Source organism: Temnothorax longispinosus, chromosome 6 (genome assembly GCF_030848805.1).
Source record: "Temnothorax longispinosus isolate EJ_2023e chromosome 6, Tlon_JGU_v1, whole genome shotgun sequence".
Classification (NCBI taxonomy): domain Eukaryota; kingdom Metazoa; phylum Arthropoda; class Insecta; order Hymenoptera; family Formicidae; genus Temnothorax; species Temnothorax longispinosus.
Window position 1 is genome coordinate 11,717,218 of NC_092363.1, and position 26,410 is coordinate 11,743,627.

General features: G+C 45.5%; 4 protein-coding genes across 6 annotated transcripts in view; 3 read left to right on the forward strand and 1 right to left on the reverse strand.

The window, feature by feature from the left end:
- The window catches only part of LOC139814922 (sodium channel protein Nach), a 364,065-nt gene that overhangs the window by 207,936 nt on the left and 129,719 nt on the right, over positions 1-26,410 (reverse strand). The window lies entirely within an intron of this gene.
- Positions 1,980-6,894, forward strand: LOC139814815 (uncharacterized). Its single transcript, XM_071781315.1, is given in 3 exon segments — positions 1,980-5,038; positions 5,125-6,808; positions 6,871-6,894. Coding segments are annotated over 3 exon segments (2,865 nt in total). The 5' UTR covers positions 1,980-3,881.
- On the forward strand, positions 6,709-7,743 carry LOC139815086 (uncharacterized). Its single transcript, XM_071781717.1, has one exon. It carries the CDS (start codon positions 6,914-6,916, stop codon positions 7,694-7,696), a length of 783 nt encoding a protein of 260 aa, XP_071637818.1. The 5' UTR covers positions 6,709-6,913; the 3' UTR covers positions 7,697-7,743.
- Positions 16,283-19,281, forward strand: LOC139815056 (uncharacterized). Its single transcript, XM_071781658.1, has 4 exons — positions 16,283-16,419; positions 16,515-17,715; positions 17,794-17,963; positions 18,041-19,281. Exons 1-2 carry the CDS (start codon positions 16,310-16,312, stop codon positions 17,077-17,079), a joined length of 675 nt encoding a protein of 224 aa, XP_071637759.1. The 5' UTR covers positions 16,283-16,309; the 3' UTR covers positions 17,080-17,715; positions 17,794-17,963; positions 18,041-19,281.

Below are 26,410 nucleotides of genomic sequence, written 5' to 3' on the forward strand. Positions count from 1 at the left end.
TTCGACAACATTAATAATATTTTTTTTAAATAATTTTTTAAACAAAATTTTGATTAAAAATTAAAAAAACAATTTTTTTTTTTGAAATTTTATTAATGTGGTTGAATAAAGAAGTTTTTACCATAAAACTTTTATTTGAAACATTTTTTGATATCTTGAATACTTTCCGAAATATATCGAGAAAAACAAATAGCCGCTCTACATATAAAGGATGATTTCACCCTTTAGAACCATTTTTTGGCAGCAACAAAAAATTTCTAAATTCATCTTTTTACCCCCCTCCCTCCTACATGTGTGCAAAGTTTTATAATAAGAACCTTTATGTGTATTTAACCGCAACGAATAATTTTTTCAAAAATTTATTTATTTTTGCATCTCTTATTTAAAAAAATATCTGTTGCGTGCGTTATTTAATAAAATTGTAAAATGAAGATACTTTTATCCTGAATGTACTTATAATTCTTTAAACAATATTGTAACAATTTTAGCGCCAACTAAAAATTTCTAAATTTATTTACCTGTGTGTGCGTGCGTGCGTGCGTGTGTGTTTTATAAAATATTTTAGTTTTAGGGGTTCTTTTGTCAATTTAATCTACACAATTAAATGGTTAAGCTTGTTTTATTTCAATTCGCTGAATTTAATTTGCAAGAAATTATTAACTTTATTTATATAAAATATTGATTTTATTTTGTCATTCATTTGGTTTTGTTTTTATTTTGTATACAGAAGTTATGATTATTTCGCTTGATAGAACGTGTTTTTCCATTTCTTAACTTACGAAAGTTTATTATAAAAAATTGCACATAATTATCGTAAGTAAACAAAATATAAATAGTAGTTATACGAGTGAAGGATGTAACGGACAGCATGCATTAATTCCATAGTTGATGAGTATAAAGTACCAACAAGTTTAATAATTCATTCAAGTGTATCATCAAATTTTTTCACCGCACATTTTTTTTTTAATGGTGAATGCTTTTAACGGACTTCCGCAAAAGTTTGATAATAATACATCCTTATAGTTTACGTATTTTTAAAACAAAATTGAATAGAAATCATATTTTTAAACACATGCACGGCTGACTTATAAAGAATTAAGTTATAGGTAAGTAGGAAGAGTGTGAGACTTCTAGGCCGGGGATCTCAGGGGGGGTGAGGGGCGGGGGGAAGGACTCGCGGCCGCGGGGTCTGCCGGGCGGGCGGTGGGGGGGTGGGGGGGGGACTCTAGTGCCGCCGTCCTCCGAGGTGCGGCGGGGGGGGGTCTGCGTTCCCACCATATGGTGCGGAGAGGGGGGGGAGGTAGTGGGTGATCTGCGTTTCTAGCATAGGGTTGGGGGGAGGGGGAGAAGGGGGGGTGGATTAGGCGAGCGCGTCGGGACATGTTCGATAAACAAATGCAGCCTCGCGTCGATGTTCGGCCGATAGTATTTATAAACAGATATCATTTCACACTTATCAAATGCGAGCGAGCGCCTATGGCAGGCGGCTATAATTTACGACCTGCGACTAGCGTGACACCACGGTCCTTTTCACTTTTCTTCGTAGGAATTGCCGCTTATCGGTGTTTCGCGGCGCCATTCGGCTATGGCGTCGCGCATTACAAAGGCGAGCGCCGATGACAGGCTGCTAGATTTTATAAACACTAGACGGCATAAGCGCGGCAACGCGACTCAATTTCTATGGGTATCGACGAACGTCGATGACAGAATTTATAAACGAATATCATCTCGCACTGCGGATGGCCGAGCATCGATGGTCGCGCGACGTAGGTACTCGACCAAAATTTTATGCGACTTAACCGTCGCGGTCTCTCCTCTTTATTTTTCTGTATAGGAAGAGTCGCTTATCGGTGTTTCACGGCGCCATTCGGCTATAGCGTCGCGCGTTACAAAGGCGAGCGCCGATGACAGGCTGTTAGATTTTATAAACACTAGACGGGATAAGCGTGGCAACGCGACTCAATTTCTATGGGTATCGACGAACGTCGATGACAGAATTTATAAACGAATATCATCTCGCACTGCGGATGCGAGCATCGATGGTCGCGCGACGTACGTACTCGACCAAAAATTTTATGACTTAACCGTCGCGGGTTACAAAGACGAGCGCCGATGACAGGCTGCTAGATTTTATAAACACTAGACAACAATGCGACTCAATTTCTATGGGTGATATTGTTTCTCTGCAGTGTATGCACACCATGCACTAAAACAGAAGAAACGATACGCGATGCTCTAGTTGGAACGAGAGGAAAAGGCAATAGAAAAAGTATATAAGAAAGAATGAAGCAAGTCAAAATCGCAGTCTGTGATTTGAAAGTCTACGCGTCGGTACATCGATTGGAAAAAAGTATAGCGAGATGACAATAATTCAGATATGGATCGCGAGTTAACGGACGACAGCGACTATTTTAGTGACGAAGACGACACTCATGAAGAAGTCATCGATAGAATAGTGCTGCGTTGGGAAATCGTCGAACTAAATCTACGTGTGAGACACTGTGTAATTTATTTTTATTATTCAACGGGTGGTGCACTTGCACTATGTGCTCCATGCATGGTTACTTTATGGGACCTTAATTTCGGCATGTACGCTCGCCTAAAACACTTCGTTGAGAGACGCGGAACGACGCATGGCCGATATTGTTCAAGATGTCGCGAATCATTATATATGATATTTCCACGTAATATGTGCCCGATTTGTACACGATAAAAAAACATTATTGCGGCTTTTAAAACAATAATTTCGAGGCAGTGATGGATGTAAATTCATCCGACGAAGATCGTTTTTTGTCACCGGACAGCGATTACAACAGTGAAGAAGACGATAACCGTAGAGAAGTTGTGAAAAAAATAGTGTCGCGTCCCGAATTTTTAGCGCTGGATGGACGTACGAAGTGTTGCGCAATTTATTTTTATTTTGAATATGGTTCAGATAACCTGTGTTATTCGTGCATGATCGCTTCACCAGACACTGGTGAGCACATACGTGAACGTCGAGAGCATGTAACCGAGCCGTACGACGTAATGACCATTCAATTTTGCACAGATTGTCGTAATACTCCATTGTTTCAAATATATCCATGCAACATGTGCCCGATTTGCATGAAGTAATAAAAAACATTATCGCGAGTGGGACATTACGTGCGCAACATGGTGTGGATAATTGAAGAGGAATCTGTGGAGCCTCCAAAATCTGACGATGATATACAAATGGAATGTATTACAACAGATATCATCAATGGTTTGCGTGAAGAAGATCAAGGAGTGAAATTGAGGGATGTGCGACGAATATCGCCGGTACAGTTTCTTCGCGATCGCGAACTCGATATACGCGGAACCGGTCAACGCTTCGCTAGACAAAGAGTCGTTATCGATACCTCTTCTCCATATGACTGGGATTCTATCGTGAGAAAAAAAGTATATCGACGGCTGCGGGACGAGTGCGTTAACGAGGAAGAATCACGTGTAGCTCGCTGTACTGACGTTGTGCCTATTGTTGACTATCGCTATTGGGCGTCTAAATTTTGTGAACAGCTCTATGATTGTGAAGCAACATACATTAAGATTCACACAGGTATTGGGAAATACGTCGAATTGGTGGTGATGAACAATTCGATACGTTTGTATATGTACCCTTACCCTTATCTCAATAATCCTAATCATCTATTGATGCTTCAAAAAACCTTTGAACGTGACTGTGATGATAGTGATAATTGGGAGCATAATGTCCCTTACTTCTTGCCTCATTATGTTATGTCTGACTACTATCGCATTCAAAGTGGCAAACGATATTGTTCAGCGTGCGATCGAATCACGTGCAAGTGCTCCATCGAAGAATGTGACGTTATTTAAAAAAGACAATATTAAAAAACAAAAACATGGAACATCTCGATAAAACGGAACGCGACCTGGTGGAAGGATCCAACCAAATCGCTACCTTGGGCGAATATCTTGCATGGGAATAGCGATGCGAGAAGTTTATTGAGCAGCTCGAAGAAGACTGTCGTTTCAAACGTCCGCGGCTCTCAGACGGCTCTCAGACTGTCGGAAACAGATCATCTTTAGTGGCAAGAATCGCGCGACTCGATGGTGCGAAGACTCTATTACAGAGACGGTTCGTACATATCGGTGGTGGTGGTGAGCATGCGGCGGGCAGTATTAGTAGCGGTAACGAAAACGCGGAAAGACTCGTGTGGCGAGAGATTGATGCCGCGTTCGAATGGCGTGTATTGACCGGTGCAGTGATAAATATCAATTACATCGAACCGCGAAAATTTCTCGAAGATGCCGAAGTCATCGTGCTCGATCGTGTGCAAAACGTCATGCAAACACACGCAAGTGTAAAGATAAACACCGTGTTCAACGGCGAGTTTGTGACGGGTGACAAACGTGACAATAAAAGTTTCAGCACGAGTAACTTTGAACTCTTTCGTTTGTCCGAACGGTCCGATCTGCGCGAGTGGTACAAGCTACACGTTATCGAGCCCACATTAGCGAAACTCGAGGATTTCCAGGAACGCGATAGCGGATGGGCGTTGTCGCGTATACTCAATTTGACAGTGAACGTGAACAAGTACAATCCTTTGCGCGCGGGATGTTACATCAATTTACCGGAAAAAATTAAATTGAAAAAAGTTGTGATCAACGTGCATTCTATGGACAATGCGTGCTTCGCGTGGTCAGTGGTCGCCGCGCTGTATCCTGTCAAGGATCATACATATCGGGAATCCTCGTACCCTGATTACAAAAATATATTAAATTTACAAGACATTAAGTTTCCAATGACTTTGAAACAGATTAAAAATTTTGAAAAACACAACAATATATCCATCAATGTGTATACCATCGAGGGAGAGGAAACGCCGACCGTTCTCCCGATACGGCTCACCGACCTGAGGAGAGAAAAGCACGTAAATCTGCTGTACGTGCAGGACCCGCGAGACGACGTGGGACATTTCGCGTGGATAAAAAATCTATCCCGCCTTGTGAGCTCACAATTGAGCATGCATCGTGGTCGGAAATACTTTTGCGATCGGTGAGTACCTATACTCCTTTTAATAAAATTATAAAATATTGTATTGTTATATAAAAATTTACAAAATTGTGTTTTTCTTTTTGCAGATGTTTACATTATTTTCATTCGAGCGAGAAATTGGAAGCCCACGGTGTAGACTGCCGAGCGATAAACAACTGTGCCATCCGACTACCGAGCGAGGACGACAAGTGGCTGAGTTTCAAGAATCACAGCAGGAAGGAACGACTTCCATATGTCGTGTACGCCGACCTGGAATGTACCCTCGAGAAGACGGATGCGGATCCGACAACGTCCACGTTCAAGTCTCAACATCATCGGGTATTTAGTATAGGATATTACGTGCGGTGCTCGTACGACGACTCGTTATCCGCGTATCGATTTCGTCGCGATAAGGATTGCGTCGCGTGGTTCGCCGAGGAACTAAGACGTTTAGCACACGACGTAAAGAACATCTTGTCCGATAATATACCCATGGTGGATTTCACGCGAGACGAGTGGAAAAAGTTTAACAGCGCAACGCACTGTCACGTGTGCGAAAAACCGTTCGAGCCAGACGACGTGCGAGTACGCGATCACTGTCACTTGACCGGCAATTATCGAGGTCCCGCGCATTCTAATTGTAACTTAAATTATAAAAATTCTCACTTCATTCCCATAGTATTTCATAATTTATCGGGTTATGATTCTCATTTTATTATAAAAGAAATTGCCACCGCGTACGAAGGACATGTAGACTTACTCCCAATCACGAAGGAAAAATACATTTCGTTTACGAAGAACGTTAAAAGCACTGAAGATAAAGACAACCAAAATTGCATCAAATTAAGATTCATCGACTCGTACAAATTTCTTAGCACGAGTCTCGAAAAATTAGCATCCTTCCTCGATAAGGATAAGTTAAAAATTATACGTTCAAAATTTTCCGCGTTATCCGACCAAGATTTCGAATTATTGACGCGAAAAAGTGTCTTTCCGTACGAGTACATTGACTGCGTCGAAAAGTTGGAGGATACGTGTTTACCATCGCGCGACTCGTTTTACAGTTCATTGACAGGCGACACCGTATCCGAGAGCGATTACGCGCACGCCGTCAACGTCTGGCAGCGGTTCTCCATTCGAACGCTCGGTGACTACAGCGATCTGTATCTAAAGATCGATGTCTTGCTGTTGGCCGATATCTTTGAAAATTTTCGCGATAGCTGCGTCGCGAGTTATGGACTCGATCCGGCGTATTATTACACTTTACCGGGGTTTACGTGGGACGCTATGTTGAAGCATACGGGTATCAATTTCGAACTGCTCACGGACATTGACATGGTCATGTTCATCGAACGCGGTATTCGCGGCGGTTTGAGTCAATGTTCAAACAGATACGCGGTGGCCAATAACAGGTACATGCAATCTTATGATACATCGAAACCATCATCGTACCTGATGTATTTCGACGTAAACAACTTGTACGGCTGGGCAATGTGCCAACCATTGCCATATGCAGATTTTCGATGGGTCGAAGACGTCTCGAATTTCGAGTTTAGCGCGATCGCTTTGGATTCGCCCAAGGGTTACATTCTCGAAGTCGATCTAGAGTATCCGCAGAATAAACACGACGCACACGCCGACTTACCGTTCTGTCCGACGCGCGATAAACCACCCGGCAAACGGCAGGACAAACTTCTCGCCACGTTGTACGATAAGAAGTGTTATGTCATACACTACGGCAACCTACAGCAATGCACGCGCCACGGTCTTCGCATCACAAAAATTCATCGCGTATTACAATTTGCGCAATCTCCATGGCTCCGCAATTACATCGAACTTAATACAAAATTTAGAACACAGGCCAAAAACGATTTTGAGAAAAATCTGTATAAATTGATGAACAACGCGGTTTTCGGGAAAACGATGGAGAACGTTCGAAATCACGTTGATGTAAAATTATTATCAAAGTGGAAAGGTAGATACGGCGCGGAGGCACTGATCTCGAAACCAAATTTTCACAGCAGGAGCGTTTTTTCGGAAAATCTGATAGCCGTTGAACTGCGAAAACTCGAGGTTAAATTTGACAAACCTATTTACGTCGGCATGTGCATTCTCGACATATCGAAAGTCTGTTTGTACGAATTTCATCACGAGTACATGTCTCCCCTGTATCGCGACAAGTGTAGAATTATGTACACCGATACGGACAGTCTGATATATCACGTAGAATGCGAGGATGTGTACATGAACATGAAACGCGATATCGCTAAATTCGACACGAGCGATTACGCGATCAACAACGCGTACGGTATCCCACTCGCCAATAAAAAAATTCCGGGCTTGATGAAAGATGAAAACAACGGTGCGATTATGACCGAATTCGTCGGACTCAGGGCGAAGATGTATGCCTTGCGAGTGGACGGTAAGAAAGACTGTAAAAAAGCGAAAGGTGTTAAGAGCAACGTCGTAGCCAGGTCGATAACGTTCGACGATTACACGAGGTGTCTGCGAGACGAAATTGAAATGAAGCGACGGCAGGCTTGCATAAGGTCCGAAAAACACGAGGTGTACACCGTGTCCGAAACAAAAATCGCTCTGAGTCCGTACGACGACAAGCGATACATTATACCTAATTCGACCGATACGTTACCGTGGGGACATTATCAAATACCTTTGTAACGTGTGTATAAAATGTATAACGTATGTATTGTATAACGTATGTATAGTATAACGTATGTATAGTATAGTATAACGTATGAATATATTATATGTAGTAACGTATTGTGAGTATTATATTACAGTATTGGAAAGAATATTAATTAATAAATAATATATTGCACACATATGTGTATTTCAAACATTTACATGTATTACATATTGCACATTTTTATGTTATGAATAAAAAAAGTTTGCACAAAATTAAATGACATTATCCTCGGATATCCATGAGTTGTGCGATCCATCGAATCCCAGCCATTTAACGTAAACCTCGTCGCCCCTCCTGCGCAGTACTTTCTCCACGAGATACACGTCCGGATAAGTCGCGCGATGCAACTCGTGTTCGTAGAACCCTCCAGCGACGGATTTTCCACGATAGTCCTCGAGTAGATAGGTTACGGGATTGGTACGCTGCACTTTAACGATCTTAAACACCTCGGTGGTCCAATTCGGCGTGTAACCCTTCTCGAAAATCGTCTTGTATTTGCTGACGCGTACCGAGTCGCCCGCTTTGAATTTTGCCGGACCCGCGATTTTTATCGCGCTGTATACGGTAGCCAAGAGTTTTTCGGCGATCGCGGGGGTAACGTCGACGGGTCGCATGCCGATGGTTCGATGCTTGCGCGCGTTGTAATCCGATACGAGTCGCGGCAAGGCGTCGACCCACTTGTAATTTCCATTGAGCGTAAACATCTTCCACATGTCGTTCTTGAGCGTGCGATTGAATCGTTCGACGACCGATGCCTTCAATACCGAATATGTGGAATAATGATTGATGCCATGTTTCTTCACGAGACGTTGCACGTCGGCGTTGTAAAATTCCTTCCCCATATCGGTTTGTAGGTTACTAGGGCACCTCCCGCTGTGTCGAATGATCTCTGCGACAGCGTTAGCTGTTTCGCTTCCGCCTTTACCCTTGAGTGGCGCGGCCTACGCGTGCTTGCTCAACACATCGATGACGGTAAGTATGTAGTGGTAGCCTCCGTTGAAACGTGAGTACGGACGCATCTCGACGATGTCAGCCTGCCACAGGTCATCGTACCCCCGCACTATGACGTGTCTTCGGGGAAAATTTCTTCTCGCCGGAGCGTGCAGTTCCTCGACGAGTCGTTGCTTCTCGATATTTTTACGTCCGTCGGATTTTAGCGATGTCATGTTTTTTTTTTTGTTGTTTATAACTTCTCGTTAGCCGTTTGTCAGCCGTTTAATTCCATTCGTCGTCGTCGTCGACGTTCTCTAGCCGTTTGTAGTCTTTCCTGTCTCCGCGTAGTTCGCAGCTGTTTCTAAATCGCTCGTAATCGTTTTTAAGCTGTTTTTGAACCGTTCGACAACCGTCCGACAACCGTTCTCGAACCGTTGAACAGCCGTCCGACAACCGTTCTCGAATCGTTCGTTGCTGTTCCTCGCCGTCGTTAATCAACCGTTGTTTCTCTTCACTCGTTGCCTTTCGATAATCGTTTCTGCTGTACCGTTTGTCCATTTGTTGTTGTTGTTGGTTGTCGCGTCTGATTCAACGATATTCGCACGTCGAAGCTTGTTTATCGCAGTCCGTAACGCTTGCAGATCCTTCTCGAACGCAGTCAGCTTCTCGTCTGATTCTTTTCGTTGATTGCTCAATATTTTAAAGAATTGATCAACGTACAGTTTGTTAACCGCGTCACCGTCAGTCTCAGGTTGCGCTACGCGACAAATCTTGCGCGACTTTGCGTCAAAGTCCGTGGCAGCGCGGCACAGAGCGTTGTTGCGCACGAAATTTCTCATTAATCCGCTCCACCGATGGTACGAAATGGCATTCGTCGCGTCTCCGCTGTGTTCGAACAATCCAAATTTGTTGATCGGCATTTCGACGCTGATTGAACGGATCGCCGTCGCATGGTTTAATTTATAATAAGCCCGGCTTCGCGAAGTTCCTCGATGATCGACATGATCTCGTTGTCGTGGGCATTGTTGCCGGCGTGGGGCGAAGCGTCGAGCAATCGCAGACGATCCACCAGCTCGTTGGGGTCGTCCCAATGTACGTAGTCAATCTTATTGTCGGTTAGCGTCATCGCGCGAGGCATGGATAACCCCTTTCCGGATTTTTTCTTCTTGGATTCGGTCGACATCAACGGTGCGATTACCCGTGTATACTTGTATCCCACGTTGCCCTTTAGTCGCTTGTTAGGATCGTGTTGGAATTTATGAGCACTCGTTGCCAACAGTATGCTCTTGTACTTTTGCATATCGTCTTCCGTGTAGATATCGTCGTCGGGTATTCTCTTGAAGATCAACTCGTAAATACCGGGTGTGCCGGCGTATCGTACGCCGTCGATATAAATGTTATCCGCTTTGTCCACGTCAAAACGTTTATTACCGAGCATCAATTCATTATTGCCGAGATAAACGCCGTATGCTATGTCAATCGTTGGATAGGCGCCCAAAACAGACGCGATGTAAATTCGGCTCAGTGGACCCAAGTGATCTTCCAACGATTCTATAAACCATTGTCGACCCTCCGACGTTTTCAACCGTTTATGAACGGTTTTCCTGATCGAGTCGTCCGTGGTTTCGAAAACATTCGCGGTTTCAAGAAATTCGGGACTTGTACGTTGCACGGTTTGCGTCGGTGTAGAGGTTATCGGTGTAGAGGTTATCGGTAGTACTGTAGTAGTACTGTCGATTGATTAGATTTACGCGGTGTCAATGAAAGATCCGACCAGGAGTCTAATCGTTTCTTCTTTCTCTTCGGTGTAGCATTCTCCTCCTCCTCCTGCCCGCGCTGTTGAACGGATAGCGGTTCGATTTTCGCGTCAGCGTCGCTCTCCGTCGGCTCCTCTTTTTTCACCGCGATCAAGCTCGAGTTGTCAACGATCTTTTTCAACGGCCCGATGAGAGGTTTAAAGTGCGTGTCCAACTCAATGTCCTTCTCGATCTTACCGGTCTTCAAAGCGCGAAGTTTTTTGCGAATCGAATCACTCGTCTTCGCAATCTCTTTTACGACCTTCTCGCGTTCGCTAATATTCTCGCTCCCGTCGATCGCGGCCATCGCGGAAAAAAGCAGAGTGTCGACTCTCTCTCTGTAACGCTAACGTTTCACTTCCGACGAGGTATCGGCAACGACTGATCGCTTCTGCGGTATCGCGAACACGTTAAATCCTTTTCTGTATCGACCGTTCGAAAGCGCGCTGTCCTTGTCTATCACTACGAATCCGTACTTTTGTTGCCAACAATCGTGGCACAACGAACAAAATTCGTCGTACGGCATGTCGGTATTTACGTGATCGTTGTAGACGTGTTTCAAATTGGTACCATCCTGTTTGAACAGGATCAGCAGATTCGCGTTGTCGCGTATCAGATGTTTAGGTATTCTCGCGTACGTCTGACAGAGATAGAAGGAGTCGACGCTCGAGTGCCTGCCCATTGAGAAATACTCTCTCACCGCGTCTTGCTTATCGCACGCCACGTCATCGAAGACGAAGATCGAGTTTGGACGCGCGTCGCTCGGTGGAATGACGTCACTGTTATTGGAGAACGTAAAGTAGCCAATTTCGTCGATCGATGTCAACAAATTCTCCAAATATCGATATTTCGGCTGTTGCAACGATTTCGAGTATACGTACACGTTTTCGAAACGTACGCCGTGCGGACTTTCCAGCAAGCTTATCAAGACGTTGGTTTTACCGCAATTCGAGGGTCCGCAAATGATCGCGCGTATAGTAGTCGGTAACATCGTACCGTGCTTGCGTTTCTCCACGTTGCCCCCCATCGACCGTAATCTGTCGTCGCAATTGGTCACGCGAATCGCCAACGGTTGTCGCACGAATCTCATTTCTTTCCACACTGCCGACTCTCTGGCTGACTCGAACGCCTATTTATAGGCGAGCGGAACCGCGAATCGCTCAGTAGCAAAGATGTTCGTCGTACTGTCGAGACCTTCCGATATTCGCGGTTTGAGCGCCGAACAGCTGCAATTTGTGCCGAAAGCCGTTCTGTTGCAAACGTGCGGCAATCACGTCCACTACGTGTGGGACAAGCTTCCGGAACATATAAAGGCGGATTTGGAGGTTCAAGCATATCGTCGCTGTTACGAACATTACAATCAACCGTGGCAGCAAACGCACATCGACGGTCCCGCGCCAATGATAAAGGATTGCGGCGAATGTCAACGAAAAAAAATGGTGAAGGCCTGTTAAATCGCGCGATAAACGCACTTCCGTTCGAATTACACATTCCCAGCTATCAATTTTGCGGTCCGGGAACTCGTTTACAAGAACGATTGGCGAGAGGCGATCAAGGTATTAATCCATTGGACGCGGCGTGTCGCGAGCACGACATAGCCTATTCGCGTAACCGCGATCTCACCGAGAGACACGCGGCGGACGAGATACTCGCTGCGGAAGCGCGAAAACGCATTACCGCGAGAGATTCGACTCTCGGGGAGAGAGCTGCCGCTACAGCCGTCTGGGCGACCATGAAGGCTAAGACGAAGCTCGGAATGGGCTTGAAAACGAAAAAATCGAAAACGGTGAAGAAAAAAAAGCTAACGAATAAACGGATACTTCCGACAGCGAAACGAGGCGGTGTATTGCCGATTCTACCGTTGTTGGGAGTTCTCGGTTCTCTGGCCGGCGGAGCGGCGGGAGTCGTAAAGGCCGTGAACGATAACAAAGCCGCGCGGCGTCAGCTGGAAGAGATGCAACGTCACAATCGCGCCGTGGAAGGTCGCGGACTTTATCTCGCTCCGTACAAATATGGACGAGGGCTGTATCTCGGCCCGCACAAACGCGGGCGAGGAGTAGCGTTGAAAATAAAAAAAAAAAACGTCGAAAAGACGTTAAATATGCCCGCGGGTATTACGACTAACGTACAATTGAATCGACTGGCAAGGCGTATGCGCGTACCGTTCTTCAGAGGTGTCTTCATGCGTGATTCGTTACCGATCGGCGGTGTACGTCGAAACGAGAGCGGTATCGTGAATTTGGACGATGCAGCGGGTCCCGGTACTCATTGGGTAGCGTACGCGAAGAGGGAAGATCGAGTCGTATATTTCGACAGTTTCGGCAATCTTCGACCGCCGAAAGAATTGGTGCGATATTTCGGGCCGAGCGTGACGAAGATCGAGTACAATTGCACGTCTTATCAGCGATACGATCAGAACATCTGTGGACAATTGTGCCTGCGATTTCTCCGGACGATCGACGCTAATTTAAAGCCTGACGGTGCGCCGTGGTGACTCGTTAACGGTTTTCGCCGACATGTCTATAACGTTCACGCTGACGGGGAAGAGCAGCATCCTCGCGGAGATTTTCCCGCCGTGGATCTGAGCGACGGTGACTACGAGCTCGGTCTAACGTGTTTTGAGACTTATCACACGATTCCGAACGTGAATTCTTCGAACAATAAATTTTATTTCGACGAGGATGACACGGAAATTACGATTCCCGAGGGATCGTACGAGATACGAGCCATACATGAGTTTTTGAAACGCGAAATTTCACGAAAACGCCCGCGACGCGTAAATCGTTCCAACGATGATCGTACGTCGGTCGCGAATATCGCGCGAGAGGCGACCGCTCGCGCGAACGGCTACGAAGACGAGGCCGCGGAATACCCGATAGTGCTCCGCGCAAATTACAATACGATGAAGAGCGAGATCAAGTGCGCTTTCAGAGTGAACTTTAACAAACCGAACAACGTTGGATCGCTGCTGGGATTCTCGTCGAAGCGTATATTGCAGCCGAGACAGTGGCACGAATCGGACGCGTCGATTAATATTATCAACGTAAACATTATCCGCGTGGAGTGCAACGTGACCGCGGGTGCGTACAGCAACGGCAAACGTGTTCACACGATACACGAATTTTCACCGAGCGTACCACCGGGATATAAGATATCGGAAACGCCGGCGCAGATCATTTACCTGCCGATCATCGCGCGAAGCGTTACGGATCTAACGATACGCGTCACGGATCAAGACGGACGATTGCTCGATTTTCGAGGAGAAGAGATCACCGTCAGATTGCACGTACGACGACTACAGCGATAACGCGCGACGTGTGACATGCTCGTGTTGAACGACTCGGAGCGTGCGACGGATAAGAATATCTTTACGACTGCGACGATCGACGATATCATCAAATCGACATTCGGTAGCGTTAAAACAGAGACGAAAACAGAGACGAGAAAGAAGCTCAACGCATCGAACGTTAAATTTTTACAATCTCTGGGATTCGCGGTACGAAACATCTGAACGATGACTGAAATTCTTAACATCGGAGGCGAGCCGGTCTTTGACGATCGCATCGTCAAGATCGAGACTCACACGTACAACCCGTACGCCAACACAACGTTCGAGTATATAGCGACGAGATACGAATACCTATACAACAGCAGGATCTGTATACGTTGCCGTGCGAAAGTTTTCTCTACGTCGAAGGAACATTGACGGTGACCAGAGCAGCCGGCCAAGCCGATAACGTGGTATTGGGGAATAATTGCGTCGCGTTCATGTTCGATGAAATTCGATACGAGCTCGACGGTGTGGAGATTGATCACTGCAGAAACGTAGGAATAACCAGCACGCTCAAGAACTACGTTACGGTATCGTCCGACAGAAGCGTGATCCTGCGAAACGCGGGCTGGGAACCGCATAATAACGCGAACGGATACTTCAATTTCTGCGTACCGCTCAACCTGTTACTGGGATTTTGCGAGGATTACAAACGCGTGGTGATCAACGCTCGTCACGAATTAATCTTGATACGATCGCGCACCGACAACAATTGTCTGTTGGGAAGTCTCGCGTTGGAGCCTACTGTCAAACTACTCAAGATACAGTGGCGAATGCCTCACGTGGTATTGAGCGAGGTCAACAAGCTGTCGATGCTGCGCGCCTTGGAAAACGGACGATATCTAAGTATGGGTTTCCGTTCGTGGGATCTGTACGAGTATCCCCTGTTGCAGAACACGACCAAGCACTCGTGGGCCATTAAGACCGCGACTCAGCTCGAGAAACCGCGATACGTCGTCTTCGCTCTGCAAACGGGTCGGAAGAACGTCATGTCCGCGGACACGAGCCGATTCGACGACTGCAAATTGACCAACGTGAAACTCTACCTAAACTCGGAAGTCTATCCGTACGACGATTTGAATTTGGACTTTGGTAAACACAGATGGGCGATTCTGTACGATATGTACGCGCGTTTCTGCAAGGGCTATTACGGATACGAATATCTCGAGCCGAGTCTCACCGTTTCAACTTTTCTACGTAACGGCCCGTTCGTGATCATCGATTGCTCTCGACAAAACGAATCCGTCAAAAACGCCACCGTGGATGTCAGACTAGAATTCGATTGCATGGAGAACGTACCGCCGAATACCTCCGCGTACTGTCTCATCATACACGATCGCGTGATCGAGTACAATCCGTTGACCAACGTAGTGCGCAAAATAGTCTGAGTGTTCGCGGCAACGTCGACGAAAATTTTTTCTCTCTTTAACTCCTGATACAAATTTATGAGAGGGGAAAAAGAGGGGAGCAGGATATAAAAATCAGAGTGTCGCGAAACGCGCGTCATTCCTCTCGATTCACGCATCGAAGAAAGAGAGATATTTCTTCATGTTTGCACCAACGTTCGTCGACCTGCAAGGTTTCGTCGTCGGGATGAAGTTTGTCGTGAAGGAGGTGGCGGTGCTGAGAAACGGGGCCGTTCTGGCGCATTACATCTTTACATGCCCCATGCCGTGGAATCTCCTCACAAAATCCGACAAATCGTGCGCTTCCTGGTTGATTCGCAATCACCATGGATTACGATGGGAAGACGGAAACGTGTCGTACAGCAAGGTGAAGCGTTTAATTACATCAGCGGTGCTCGGTGAGGAAGAGGACAACGACGACGACGACGACGACGAGATGCCGACTCTCGTGTACGTCAAGGGATGCCAGAAACGAGAATGGCTGGTAGATCTGCTTGAGAGTAAAGCGAGAAAAAACCTAAACATCGAGACTCTGGATGCGGATTACGAAGATATCGAATCTTTAAATAATCTAGATGTTACCAATACTGTGCGATGTGGAAAACACATTAAAAATTGCGCATTGCAAAATGTATTAAAAATATTTAACTGGTGGTCGCGACGCCAGAGAGAATTGTCATCTTTTTAAAAAATAAATTTTATACGTATGTGTAAATTTTTCAATGTTTTATTTCTTTTCCCTTTAGTCGATAGTGTACAAAATTAAAGAATAAGTAGGTATACGTGACGAATTCTAACTCGAGAGCTTCGAGGAGGGGGAATGGGGTATCAGTTTTAGACGAACATGTCTGAACATGTTTCGCGGTTGATGTCATGCGGAGGGGAGAGGGGGAGGGGGGGATATACGTCTTAATAAAGAAAAAACATCCTACCTTAGTCCCCTCTCCTAAAATTCAGAGCGCTGATTGCGCGTTACAGAAACATTAATTTCCCCCTCCTTCATCATAGTTTTGGAAGGGTTATAGTGGGTGCTGTCGCGTATACTCGATTAATTTTATACGACTAGTCTCGTATCGGCTGCTTGTGCGAACGGTCCGCTTCTCATAACCGAGAGAAAAAATGTATTCCGTTGGAGGAAGCAACGGCGGCAACAGCGGCAACAGCGGCAGTAGACGTATGAATTATTACGTGCCGATTCCCGATGTTGAAACTCCAACGTGTGAAAACAAGTAAGTTTTGTATAATTTATAGAGCTTTATATTTTTTTATATCTTTTTTGCGAATTGTATTATTTTGAAAGTAATCTCATTATTTTTTTCTACAGCATTTCGTTGGATCGTCGCGCGGTTCGTATACTCAGCAGACGATACGCGCTGACAGCTACGGAATACAAATTCCTCGAAATTGGTATCAACGTGGGTCCACCGAGCTACGTGGAGATCGCCATTGGAGATCCTCGCCGAGGAAAGGAACTGCTGTTGTCTCTCGAAACGTGGAAGGCGCTATACGAGCAACGGCAAAATATTCAGAATTTCTTTCGCAATGACTTCAAAGATATCCATAGTTTTATAAACGTTGGACCGCTAACGGTGAGAGTTTGTACGGTTAATAACATCAAACTCATACGTCTCGAATCTGCAAACGTATGCTTGAGAATGACCGAATCGACGTTGCATCGTATGTTCGATCTCGATCGGTGCATCGATGCGAGATTCGATCATTTGATCAGAATACTTGCGACGGTCGATGCAAAGTTTGCGCAGTTCTCCGATATCGCGTCCACTGTGAAGGATCCCAAGGAAGCGTCGAATGTAATATACGCTAGCGATGCGTTCAATACGAATCAGATCATCGATTGTGAGCTCGCAGCTTTAGTTTTTAGCACGTAAGATATATTATGTAAAAGAAGAGTTAAATAAACAGGCTTTTCTTACACCCTAAAACGAACGATGTATTTTTCTTTTGCGTGCATGTCCTTCACCCACTGTATCTAAAATTATCTTTCCTTCTCCCAATTATTTATTATAAAGAAAAGAAACGCGAGCGAAGGGGCGCGAGCGAAAGAGGACGCGAACGAAGAGACGCGAGCGACAGAGAACGCGTTCACATGTGTCGATGCTCCGTCGAACTTTTGCCTGCCATTGTAGTGCGAGACATACTTTATTTTAATTTCTTTTCGTTGGAAGGGGCTGTCCGTTTGTAAACTGTTACCATTTCTTTCTCTGGTGACATTTTACCCCGCTTCGTTCTGCAACCGTCGTTGCAGAACCGAGAATTCAGTCTCGTCGAGTCCGCGAAACCAAACGTTCGAAAGTTTTTAGTAGTGTCAAACAATTATGGTGCAGTACATAGAAGTACTTATTCCGAGGGAGGGCACGGTACGGAAGACACGGTGACAGAGTATAGTGAATAGTGACATAATATAGTTTTTTAAATATGTTTTTTTTTCTGTTTAGCAGATGCAGCTAAATATACAGGTCGTGACGGATGAGCGGTGGGTGCGGGTGCGCATTGCACGGGAACACGTGAGTCTTATTTTTTGTGCGTGCGCGCGTGTTTTGAAAAAAAAGTACAATAATATTTTATATATATTAATTTTACAGCTGTGGATGAGTTACGTGATACCGGGATTTATCAATATAGCTCACCGGCGTTGGATCCAAGAGGATAGACGAGATGAGAGAGATATGTGTGATTACCGAGAAACATCTCGATACGCGTTACTCAAACTTTTCGGAGAGGATACCTCCGACGAGGAAGAAAATGAAATCTGGTAAAATAATCGCTTTTTAATAAAAAATTTTGAATTTTTATTAATTATATTAATCATATTGCATTTGTATGTTTCAGGTGAAGATCCTCCGGATAAATTGATCCTCCTTATAAATTTTTTAATTTTTATATTATAAATTTTCTCGAAATAAACAAAAAATTAAATAATTATAATATTTATTTATTTCCCTTCCTTCTCCCTACCTTAGATAGTTTAATTATATATAATAAAATATATTTATTATGGGGGACGGGAGCGAGAGAGACTGCGCGCGAGAGAGAACGCGAACGGGGGACGGGAGCGAAAGAACGCGCGCGAGAGAGAACGCGAACGGGGGACGGGAGCGAGAGAAAGACTGCGCGCGAGAGAGAACGCGAACGGGGGACGGGAGCGAGCGAGAGACTGCGCGCGCGAGAGAACGCGAACGGGGGACGGGAGCGAGCGAGAGACTGCGCGCGAGAGAGAACGCGAACGGGGGACGGGAGCGAGAGAGAGACCGCGCGCGAGAGAGAACGCGAACGAGAAGACGGTCCTTTTCGAGAGGAAGACAAAGAAAAGAAATAACGCGCAACGTCATAATCGAATGGCACCGCAAAAACGTGACCCAGTGAACCTGTGACCCACATGTTCACCAAAAAAAAAAACCTCAATAAATTGCCCTAAAAGACATGTCTGAAGAGGACATTGCGGCGGTAGGCATGCACAGCGGGGGTCTCCGAGACTCACAGGCCAACTTTCTTTTCCGGCGTTTTATTGTTTCCCTTTTTTTACCCCGTATATCTCGGAGTTTTTTTAGAAATTTTCTTAAAATAAATAAATAAATATTAAATAATTATCTATTCCCTTTCTCTTAGATAGTTCTCCTATACAGAAAAATAAAGAGAAGAGACCGCGACGGTTAAGTCGCATAAAATTTTGGTCGAGTACCTACGTCGCGCGACCATCGATGCTCGGCCATCCGCAGTGCGAGATGATATTCGTTTATAAATTCTGTCATCGACGTTCGTCGATACCCATAGAAATTGAGTCGCGTTGCCGCGCTTATGCCGTCTAGTGTTTATAAAATCTAGCAGCCTGTCATCGGCGCTCGCCTTTGTAACGCGCGACGCCATAGCCGAATGGCGCCGCGAAACACCGATAAGCGGCAATTCCTACGAAGAAAAGTGAAAAGGACCGCGGTGTCACGCTAGTCGCAGGTCGTAAATTATAGCCGCCTGCCATAGGCGCTCGCTCGCATTTGATAAGTGTGAAATGATATCTGTTTATAAATACTATCGGCCGAACATCGACGCGAGGCTGCATTTGTTTATCGAACATGTCCCGACGCGCTCGCCTAATCCACCCCCTCCCTTCCCCCCCTCCCCCAACCCTATGCTAGAAACGCAGATCACCCACCACCTCCCCCCCCTCCGCACCATATGGTGGGAACGCAGACCCCCCCCCGCCGCACCTCCTCGGAGGACGGCGGCACTAGAGTCCCCCCCCCCGCCCGCCCAGCAGACCCCGCGGCCGCGAGTCCTTCCCCCCGCCCCTCACCCCCCCTGAGATCCCCGGCCTAGAAGTCTCACACTCTTCCTACTTAGGTAATAGAAAAAGCGATTTAATAAAGACGATGGAAAATCGCGAGTTTCGTGGAACGTCGCGGCTCTCAGCTCCCGATGTATCAGTGCCCGCCGCGGCGGCGCGGGCGGCACGGGCGGCACGGATCATGAGTTCGCACACAGAATGAGTTGTAACTTACTAAGGAGTGATTTCTCCATCTTGGACTTCATATACTTTTTTGTTGACAAAATTTTCTTCTTTTTTTTGGCATTTTTTTTATTAAAATCGAAGATGTCGATCTTAAAGAAAAATCTGAATTTATTATTAATGTTGTAAAATATCAATTAATTAATTTTTTTTATTAATAATGCATAATATATCTCGAAAGTGTGTAAAAAATACTTAAAAAATCACTGATCATTCTTTAAAATCGGTAATGTTTACCACAAATTATCGATGTGTGAAGTTTAACATGACGGCCTCAACGCCGAAACTTTAAACCCCTGTAAGTAGACAACGCGTTGGACAAATGTCTAAAAAATTGGTGTGGATAATTATGGTCAATAGGGCAATAGATTGTGCAAATTTCAGCACAATCAAAAAAACAATTTTTTTTAGGGTGGATCACTTCGCGTGGAATGCCCATATGTAGAGCGGCTTTTTGTTTTTCTCGATATATTTCGGAAAGTATTCAAGATATCAAAAAATGTTTCAAATAAAAGTTTTATGGTAAAAACATCTTTATTCAATCACATTAATAAAATTTCAAAAAAAAAAATTTTTTTTAATTTTTAATCAAAATTTTGTTTAAAAAATTATTTTTAAAAAATATTATTAATGTTGTCGAACAAAGGAAATTTTGCTGTAAAACTTTTATAAGAAACATTTTTTGATATCTCAAATATTTTTTGAGATATATCGAGAAAAGCAAAAAACCGCTCTACTATAAGCAGTGGTTTCACCCCTTAAAACCGTTTTTGGGTAGCTACTAAAAATATCTAAATTCATCTTTTTACTCCCCCTACATATGTGGAAAGTTATATTAAAATCAGAATTTTCCACTTCGCGAGGTTCCCTTGTGAGTTCTATGGGCAGAGGCAAGGTTGCAGCCGAAGTATGGATTAATGGTCGATGGGAATTAGTCTATTTTCAAAATGCTATGTATCTACCTGAATTAAGAAAGAATTTGGTTACTATTGGTATGGCTGAACGTGTAGGTGCAAAGGTAAAAGTTGATCAAGGCAAAATAAGATTCTATCTTAATGATCAATTAAAAATGGAAGCACAATTAACTATAATAATAATTTGTATGAGTTAAAGTTACAACGACCATTAACGGAAGACTATACGATGGAAACTGATCTGCAAACCTGGCATGAGCGGCTTGGCCATCCCTGTTTGAGACGGATGCATGAAATGGTTAACGAGAATCAGCTGAGCATCACCATCCCGAATGAAACCAAGTTATTTTGCGAAGCCTGTACATACATTCGGAAAATTGTCTAAGAAACCTTTCAAGAGTTGTCAGCGTAGAAATTATTTGGCTGGAGAATTTCTGCATTTGGACGTTAGTGATTCGATGTCGATTGCAACGTTCGGCGGTAACAGATGGTTTGTTCATCGATGATGCCACAGAAATGACGTTTATCTCCTTCATGGAAACTAAAGATGAAGTATTCGAGAATTTTAAGACTGTAGTCAATTTAATCCACACACAATTGGATCGTAAGGTAAAAGTACTTTGGAGTGATAACGACCGTGAATATGTAAATGGAAGAATAAAGTCGTTTACGGAAAGCCACGGAATCGATCATCAGACCACTGCACCTCATACTCCGGAACAAAATGGAGTAGCCAAACGTAAGAATCAGTCATTGGTGGAATCAGCTAGATCAATGTTATTTGCTAAGGATTTACTTCGAGAATTGTAGGCTGAGGCTACATTAACAGCCACTTATCTAACTAACAGGCAACCATCCACTAGATTTGATCAGAAATAACCATACGAATTATGGTTTGGACGTAAGCCGGAATTAAATTATTTGCGAATCTTTGGCTCTTGGGCATATGAACATGTACCGGATTGTCAGAGAAAGAAATGGCAAAAGAAGGCTAGAAAATTACTAATGGTTGGAATGGATACAAAGAAAATAAAGATTTCTAGGCATGTTGATTTTAACGAAGAGGCAACAGAAGTTAGAAAACCAAAGAAATATTGGCCAGCAATGGATATGCCTATTTCAACTACGGAAGATGATGATCAAGAAGAATTGGAAGTCATCAAGGAAAAAGCTGAAACAACAGAAGAAGAAATCGAGCAGCCTGAAGAATCAGAGCCAACAGGACCAAAGTTACGTGATCGTACAAAAATCCAAAAACCCCATCGCTACGAAGCTTATTGCGTTGAGTTAGATGAGCCACAGAGCATTGAAGAAATTTTAGCAGGACCAGAGGCCGAGAAGTGGCGGATGGCCATTAATGAAGAGATGACTGCCATGGAAAAGAATGGTACTTGGAAAACTGTGGATAAATTACCAAAGGATAGCAAAGCTGTGACAACGAAGATGGTATTCAAGAGAAAATTAAACAATAAGAGTCAAGTTAAACGATACAAGGCTCGGCTGGTTGCCAGAGGGTTCACACAACGTCCAAGAATTGATTTCAAAGAAACGTTTGCGCCAGTAATAAGATATGAATCTATCCGGGTACTATTGGCGTTAGCTGCAAAAAAGGATTGGAATATTATTCAATTCGACATTAAAACGGCATTCTTGAATGGCGACTTGAAAGAGAGAATTTTCATGGAACTGCCTGCTCATGTAGTCAAGGATGGAAAACCGTTTGTGCAATTGATAAAATCAATCTATGGACTTCGACAGTCGTCAAGACAATGAAACAAGAAGTTTCGCATGTTCTTGAAGCGATTTAAATTTATAGCCAGCGATGCTGATCAATGTGTTTACATTAGTAAGATTGGAGATGCACTTGTTATACTAGCCTTATATGTTGATGACGGCTTAGTGATGTCAGCTGATTCAGATGCCTTAAGGAAAGTTATGACTGAGCTGAAAAATGAATTTGAGGTAACGGAGAGTGACGGTCAATGTTTTGTAGGCCTAGAAATCAAGCGTAATTGTTCGAAGAAGCGGTTATTTATTGGACAATCAAATTATTTAAAGCGTGTAATTGAAAGATTTAATTTAACGGAAGCTAAACCTATGGCTACACCTGCAGAACCACATGTTTATCTATCAACTGTGACGTGACAAGTCGCGTCCACTGCCCAGACGGGCTCGGTCGAGGGGAATTCGGGGATGCTTCCTCGCTCGGAGCGGGGGAGGGCCAGTGCGTTATTATTAATTAGTCTTAAGCTTCTTTTAAGGGGATTACCGGTGGTGACTGGAACATGAACATTGTATGTAACGGCCGTGAGCCGCCACGAGAGAGAACTCGGAAGACCAAGGAAGCGGCCGAGGGACGTAGTTGGCAGTCGGGTCACGCCCGGACCTTCCCACAAGCGCATCGTCGAACGCCGCCGTAAGAAATCCACCCCAAGCTCGGCCGCCACAGCAGTAGAAACCGAAGGGTCCCGGGGGACGCCCTGACGTAGTGCCACGAAAGCCAGGGTGCAGAAGCACGGCACAGGGAACGTGCACAGCCCTGTGGCCGCCACCCCGAGGGGCGGCCGGCGGACGTAGTCATGGCTCGGCCAGCCTGGCCCACGCAACGCCGGCCAAATCATTGCGGCCCGGACAGCCGGCTGAGTTAAAGAGCCCGCGCCGAGGCGGAGTTAGTTCGAGCCGCGCCGCAGGAAGAAGCGGCGCTAGGCGCCGGTGAGCGCGCTAGGATCGGCGGACCGGACGGGCGGTACGCTACAGCGCAGGCGCGGGAAGCTGGCGCGATCTCGGCTCGAGCGAGAGACGCACCTTCCGACGACCGAGTCGAGATCTACGATGGACATCATATATTTCTGTAAGGTCACCACTCTGGCGTCCCCCCGCGGTGAAGAGGATTCGCTCAAGGCGCTGGCCCCAGTCGCGTGTCAGCTACCTTACTGAGGAAATACCTGTTGCTTGGAAAATGATGGCCGATAGTTACCTTGCGCTCTGCCTTGTGTCGAAAGGACCGGATCGGAATCTGTGCAGGGGCCCCGCCGAGAGCGAATCACGTAAGTGGAGACCACTTAAGCCCTCCCCGAGAACACCGTCACGGCCGACAGTCGCGTAGCGTGTTTATTCGTGTGGGAAACATTATTGCGATATATGTTAGAGTCGCGATCGCGCATTTCATGTTGCGGATTCGGGCGGTCGCGCAGTAAATTTGGGAAAGTGCGAGGCACGAGTGGCAATGTATTGCGGATGGCACTCGGCCTCGTAGTTATCTCATAGAGTGCTCGGGCCCTCGAGGAAGTTGAATATTGCGTTGGGTGGGGCCGTAGAGTCGTCGGGATTGGCGCGGTGCCGCGGAATCGCCGGACTTCGCGAGAAATCTCAAGATTAGCGTGGCTGGCCGCGGAATCGTCCGCGATTCGAGCCCGTTTTCGTGTTTCGCGAGGGCGGTCGTCTGTCGGTAGGGCCGTCACGGCGAGATCGCCCACAGTTATTGTGTTGCACGGAATCGGAGGTGCTCAAGTACTCGTCAATGGCGCCAGTAAGGTCGTTGTGATTCGACTCGTTGATATTTCGTTGCGTTGGAGTCGCGTGAGTATTCGTCAGTAGTGCATTGTCGCGTTAGAGTCACGTGAAGATTCGTCAGTCTTGTGTTATTTGTAAGTATTCGTCGGTATAGCGTGTTTCATCAGTCTTGCGTTATTTGTAAGTATTCGTCGGTATAGCGTGTTGCATTTGCGTTATCCGTGAACATTGGTCGGCATGGCGTTTCTGCGTTATTGCGTTGCGATTCGCGGTTGAGTGGAAGGCCCTTCGACGCGCTGACCTATTATCTGATTGCAACCCTATGTTTCAACTCTATTCTGTTCTCTTTGATTGATTTCAAATATATTATTCTTGTTTTTCCATTTACTTATGTGTAATTAATTGCGTCACGCCTCCTCTCCAAATCTCCATGAAGAAGGCACTACGCCCTGAGATATTATGTTAAATAAAATATTGTACGGTGGTGCGAGTATTCGCACCTGGCGCCCATCATATTGCGTTTATCTGGCAATTATCTGCGGGCATCCACCCGCGGTACCTTTTCTTATTTGGCCGTTCTCTCAACCTAACTTCGCGTTCTGTTAATTCACGATTGCCCTCCTCCGAATAGCGAGACCGGGAGAAAAAGCGTCGCAAGGAATTTTGGTGCCCAACGTGGGGCCTCTTGCTTGAAAAATCGGACATTTCGGTTGAGAAATCGGGCCTTCGCTTCACAAGGGAATAAAGTATCATAAGAATTGAAATTTGGAGATCGAGCGTACGCAATTATTTGATTTTGTAAAATCCTGTTCTGTGTGTGCATGTATTGGCCCCGATCACTTTGAAATATAATGTTGATATTTTTGCGTATATATAATTTATGAAATTTCGGTGCCACACGAAGTGCGTGCCGTATTGAATTTTGGTTGGCCTAGTTATTGAAGTGACTTTGTTTTGGTTTGCCTGCCGTTACTATTTAAATGCCCCGTGTTTTTCTTGCGTTTCTTTCTGCGGATTCCTGAGTGTTTGTCGCGAGTGGAATGTTGTTGACTTTGGCGTGCCCCTCTGGCTGACTTTGAAAAAACTTTCAAAGACCTTAGTTTTTGCGTGCGTTCCTTCGATTTAGCTCAAAGTCGAGCTCGACTTTCAGTATTGTTTTCTTTTTTTCCCCTCTTTCGTGACTGTCATGTGCGATGTTCGTGCGGAATATTTCTTTCGGTAAATGTTGACGTTCGCGTGGACTATTCCGGAAGATTGAGCATCGCGAAATTATCTTCACCTTGTCAAGCCGCGTTTCGCGACATACCTTGATTTCTTAAGCTTGGCAAGCCCCGGTTGCGTTTAACGGACTTTCGCACGTGGGGTCACGACATAGCGTCGGCACCGCGATATGCCGATAGGTAGCTCGCCTCACCGCTGGATTGATAAATTGTCGCTGGCTCAGGCGCGCCAACATTTAGACAATCGCGGCCTAAAGACTTGCGGTATTTTGCCTACGTTGCGCGCGCGTCTCATACGTTACGAGGAGGCAAAATTACAAGGCGTACACCCTCCACCCTCGCTCGCGATGGACGCCGAAAATAGCGGTAGATCGGATGCCACCGATGGGGTCCCGGCGGACCCAACGGAACTGCCTCCGGGAAGGGGGAACCTCCACCCGGGTTTGCGCGCGTGGCCTTACCACCAGGTCTTACTGAGCCGCGTGCAGGAAAATTTATAGGGATGAATTACGATCTCGCGCCACCTTCGCGTGTAGGGTATAGACCGCCTGCGTCCGAGCGACGATCTACTCGTGGGTCCGAGATCTACAATCTGATGCGCAAATGAAACTTACATTTTTCTGGAAAACGCGGTAGTGATGCGGAAGCGTTTTTGACACGGATTCAAGAAGCTTGCGCGATAATTCCTATCAACGACGGGAATCTATTTAAGTGCTTGCCATTGTTTTTGTCGGGAACCGCGCTATATTGGGTGCGTTTGGAGAGTCAAAACTGACGCGATTGGCGTGACTTTGAGACCGCATGGAGAGCTAGATTCGGGGATCCGGACTACCAATATACGCTTCGGGAGGAGGTCCTCCGCCGTACGCAGGGGGAACACGAATCCGCCGCGGATTATATAACTTGTTTGCGCGCTCTGTTTGGTCGAATGAGCTCTCCCTGGACCTTGGCGGAACAACTTACCCTTGCGCATCAAAATCTGTTGCCGCGATTACAAATCGCTGTTCGCCAGTTCAAGTTCACGGATTTTTATACTTTGGACTTAGCCACC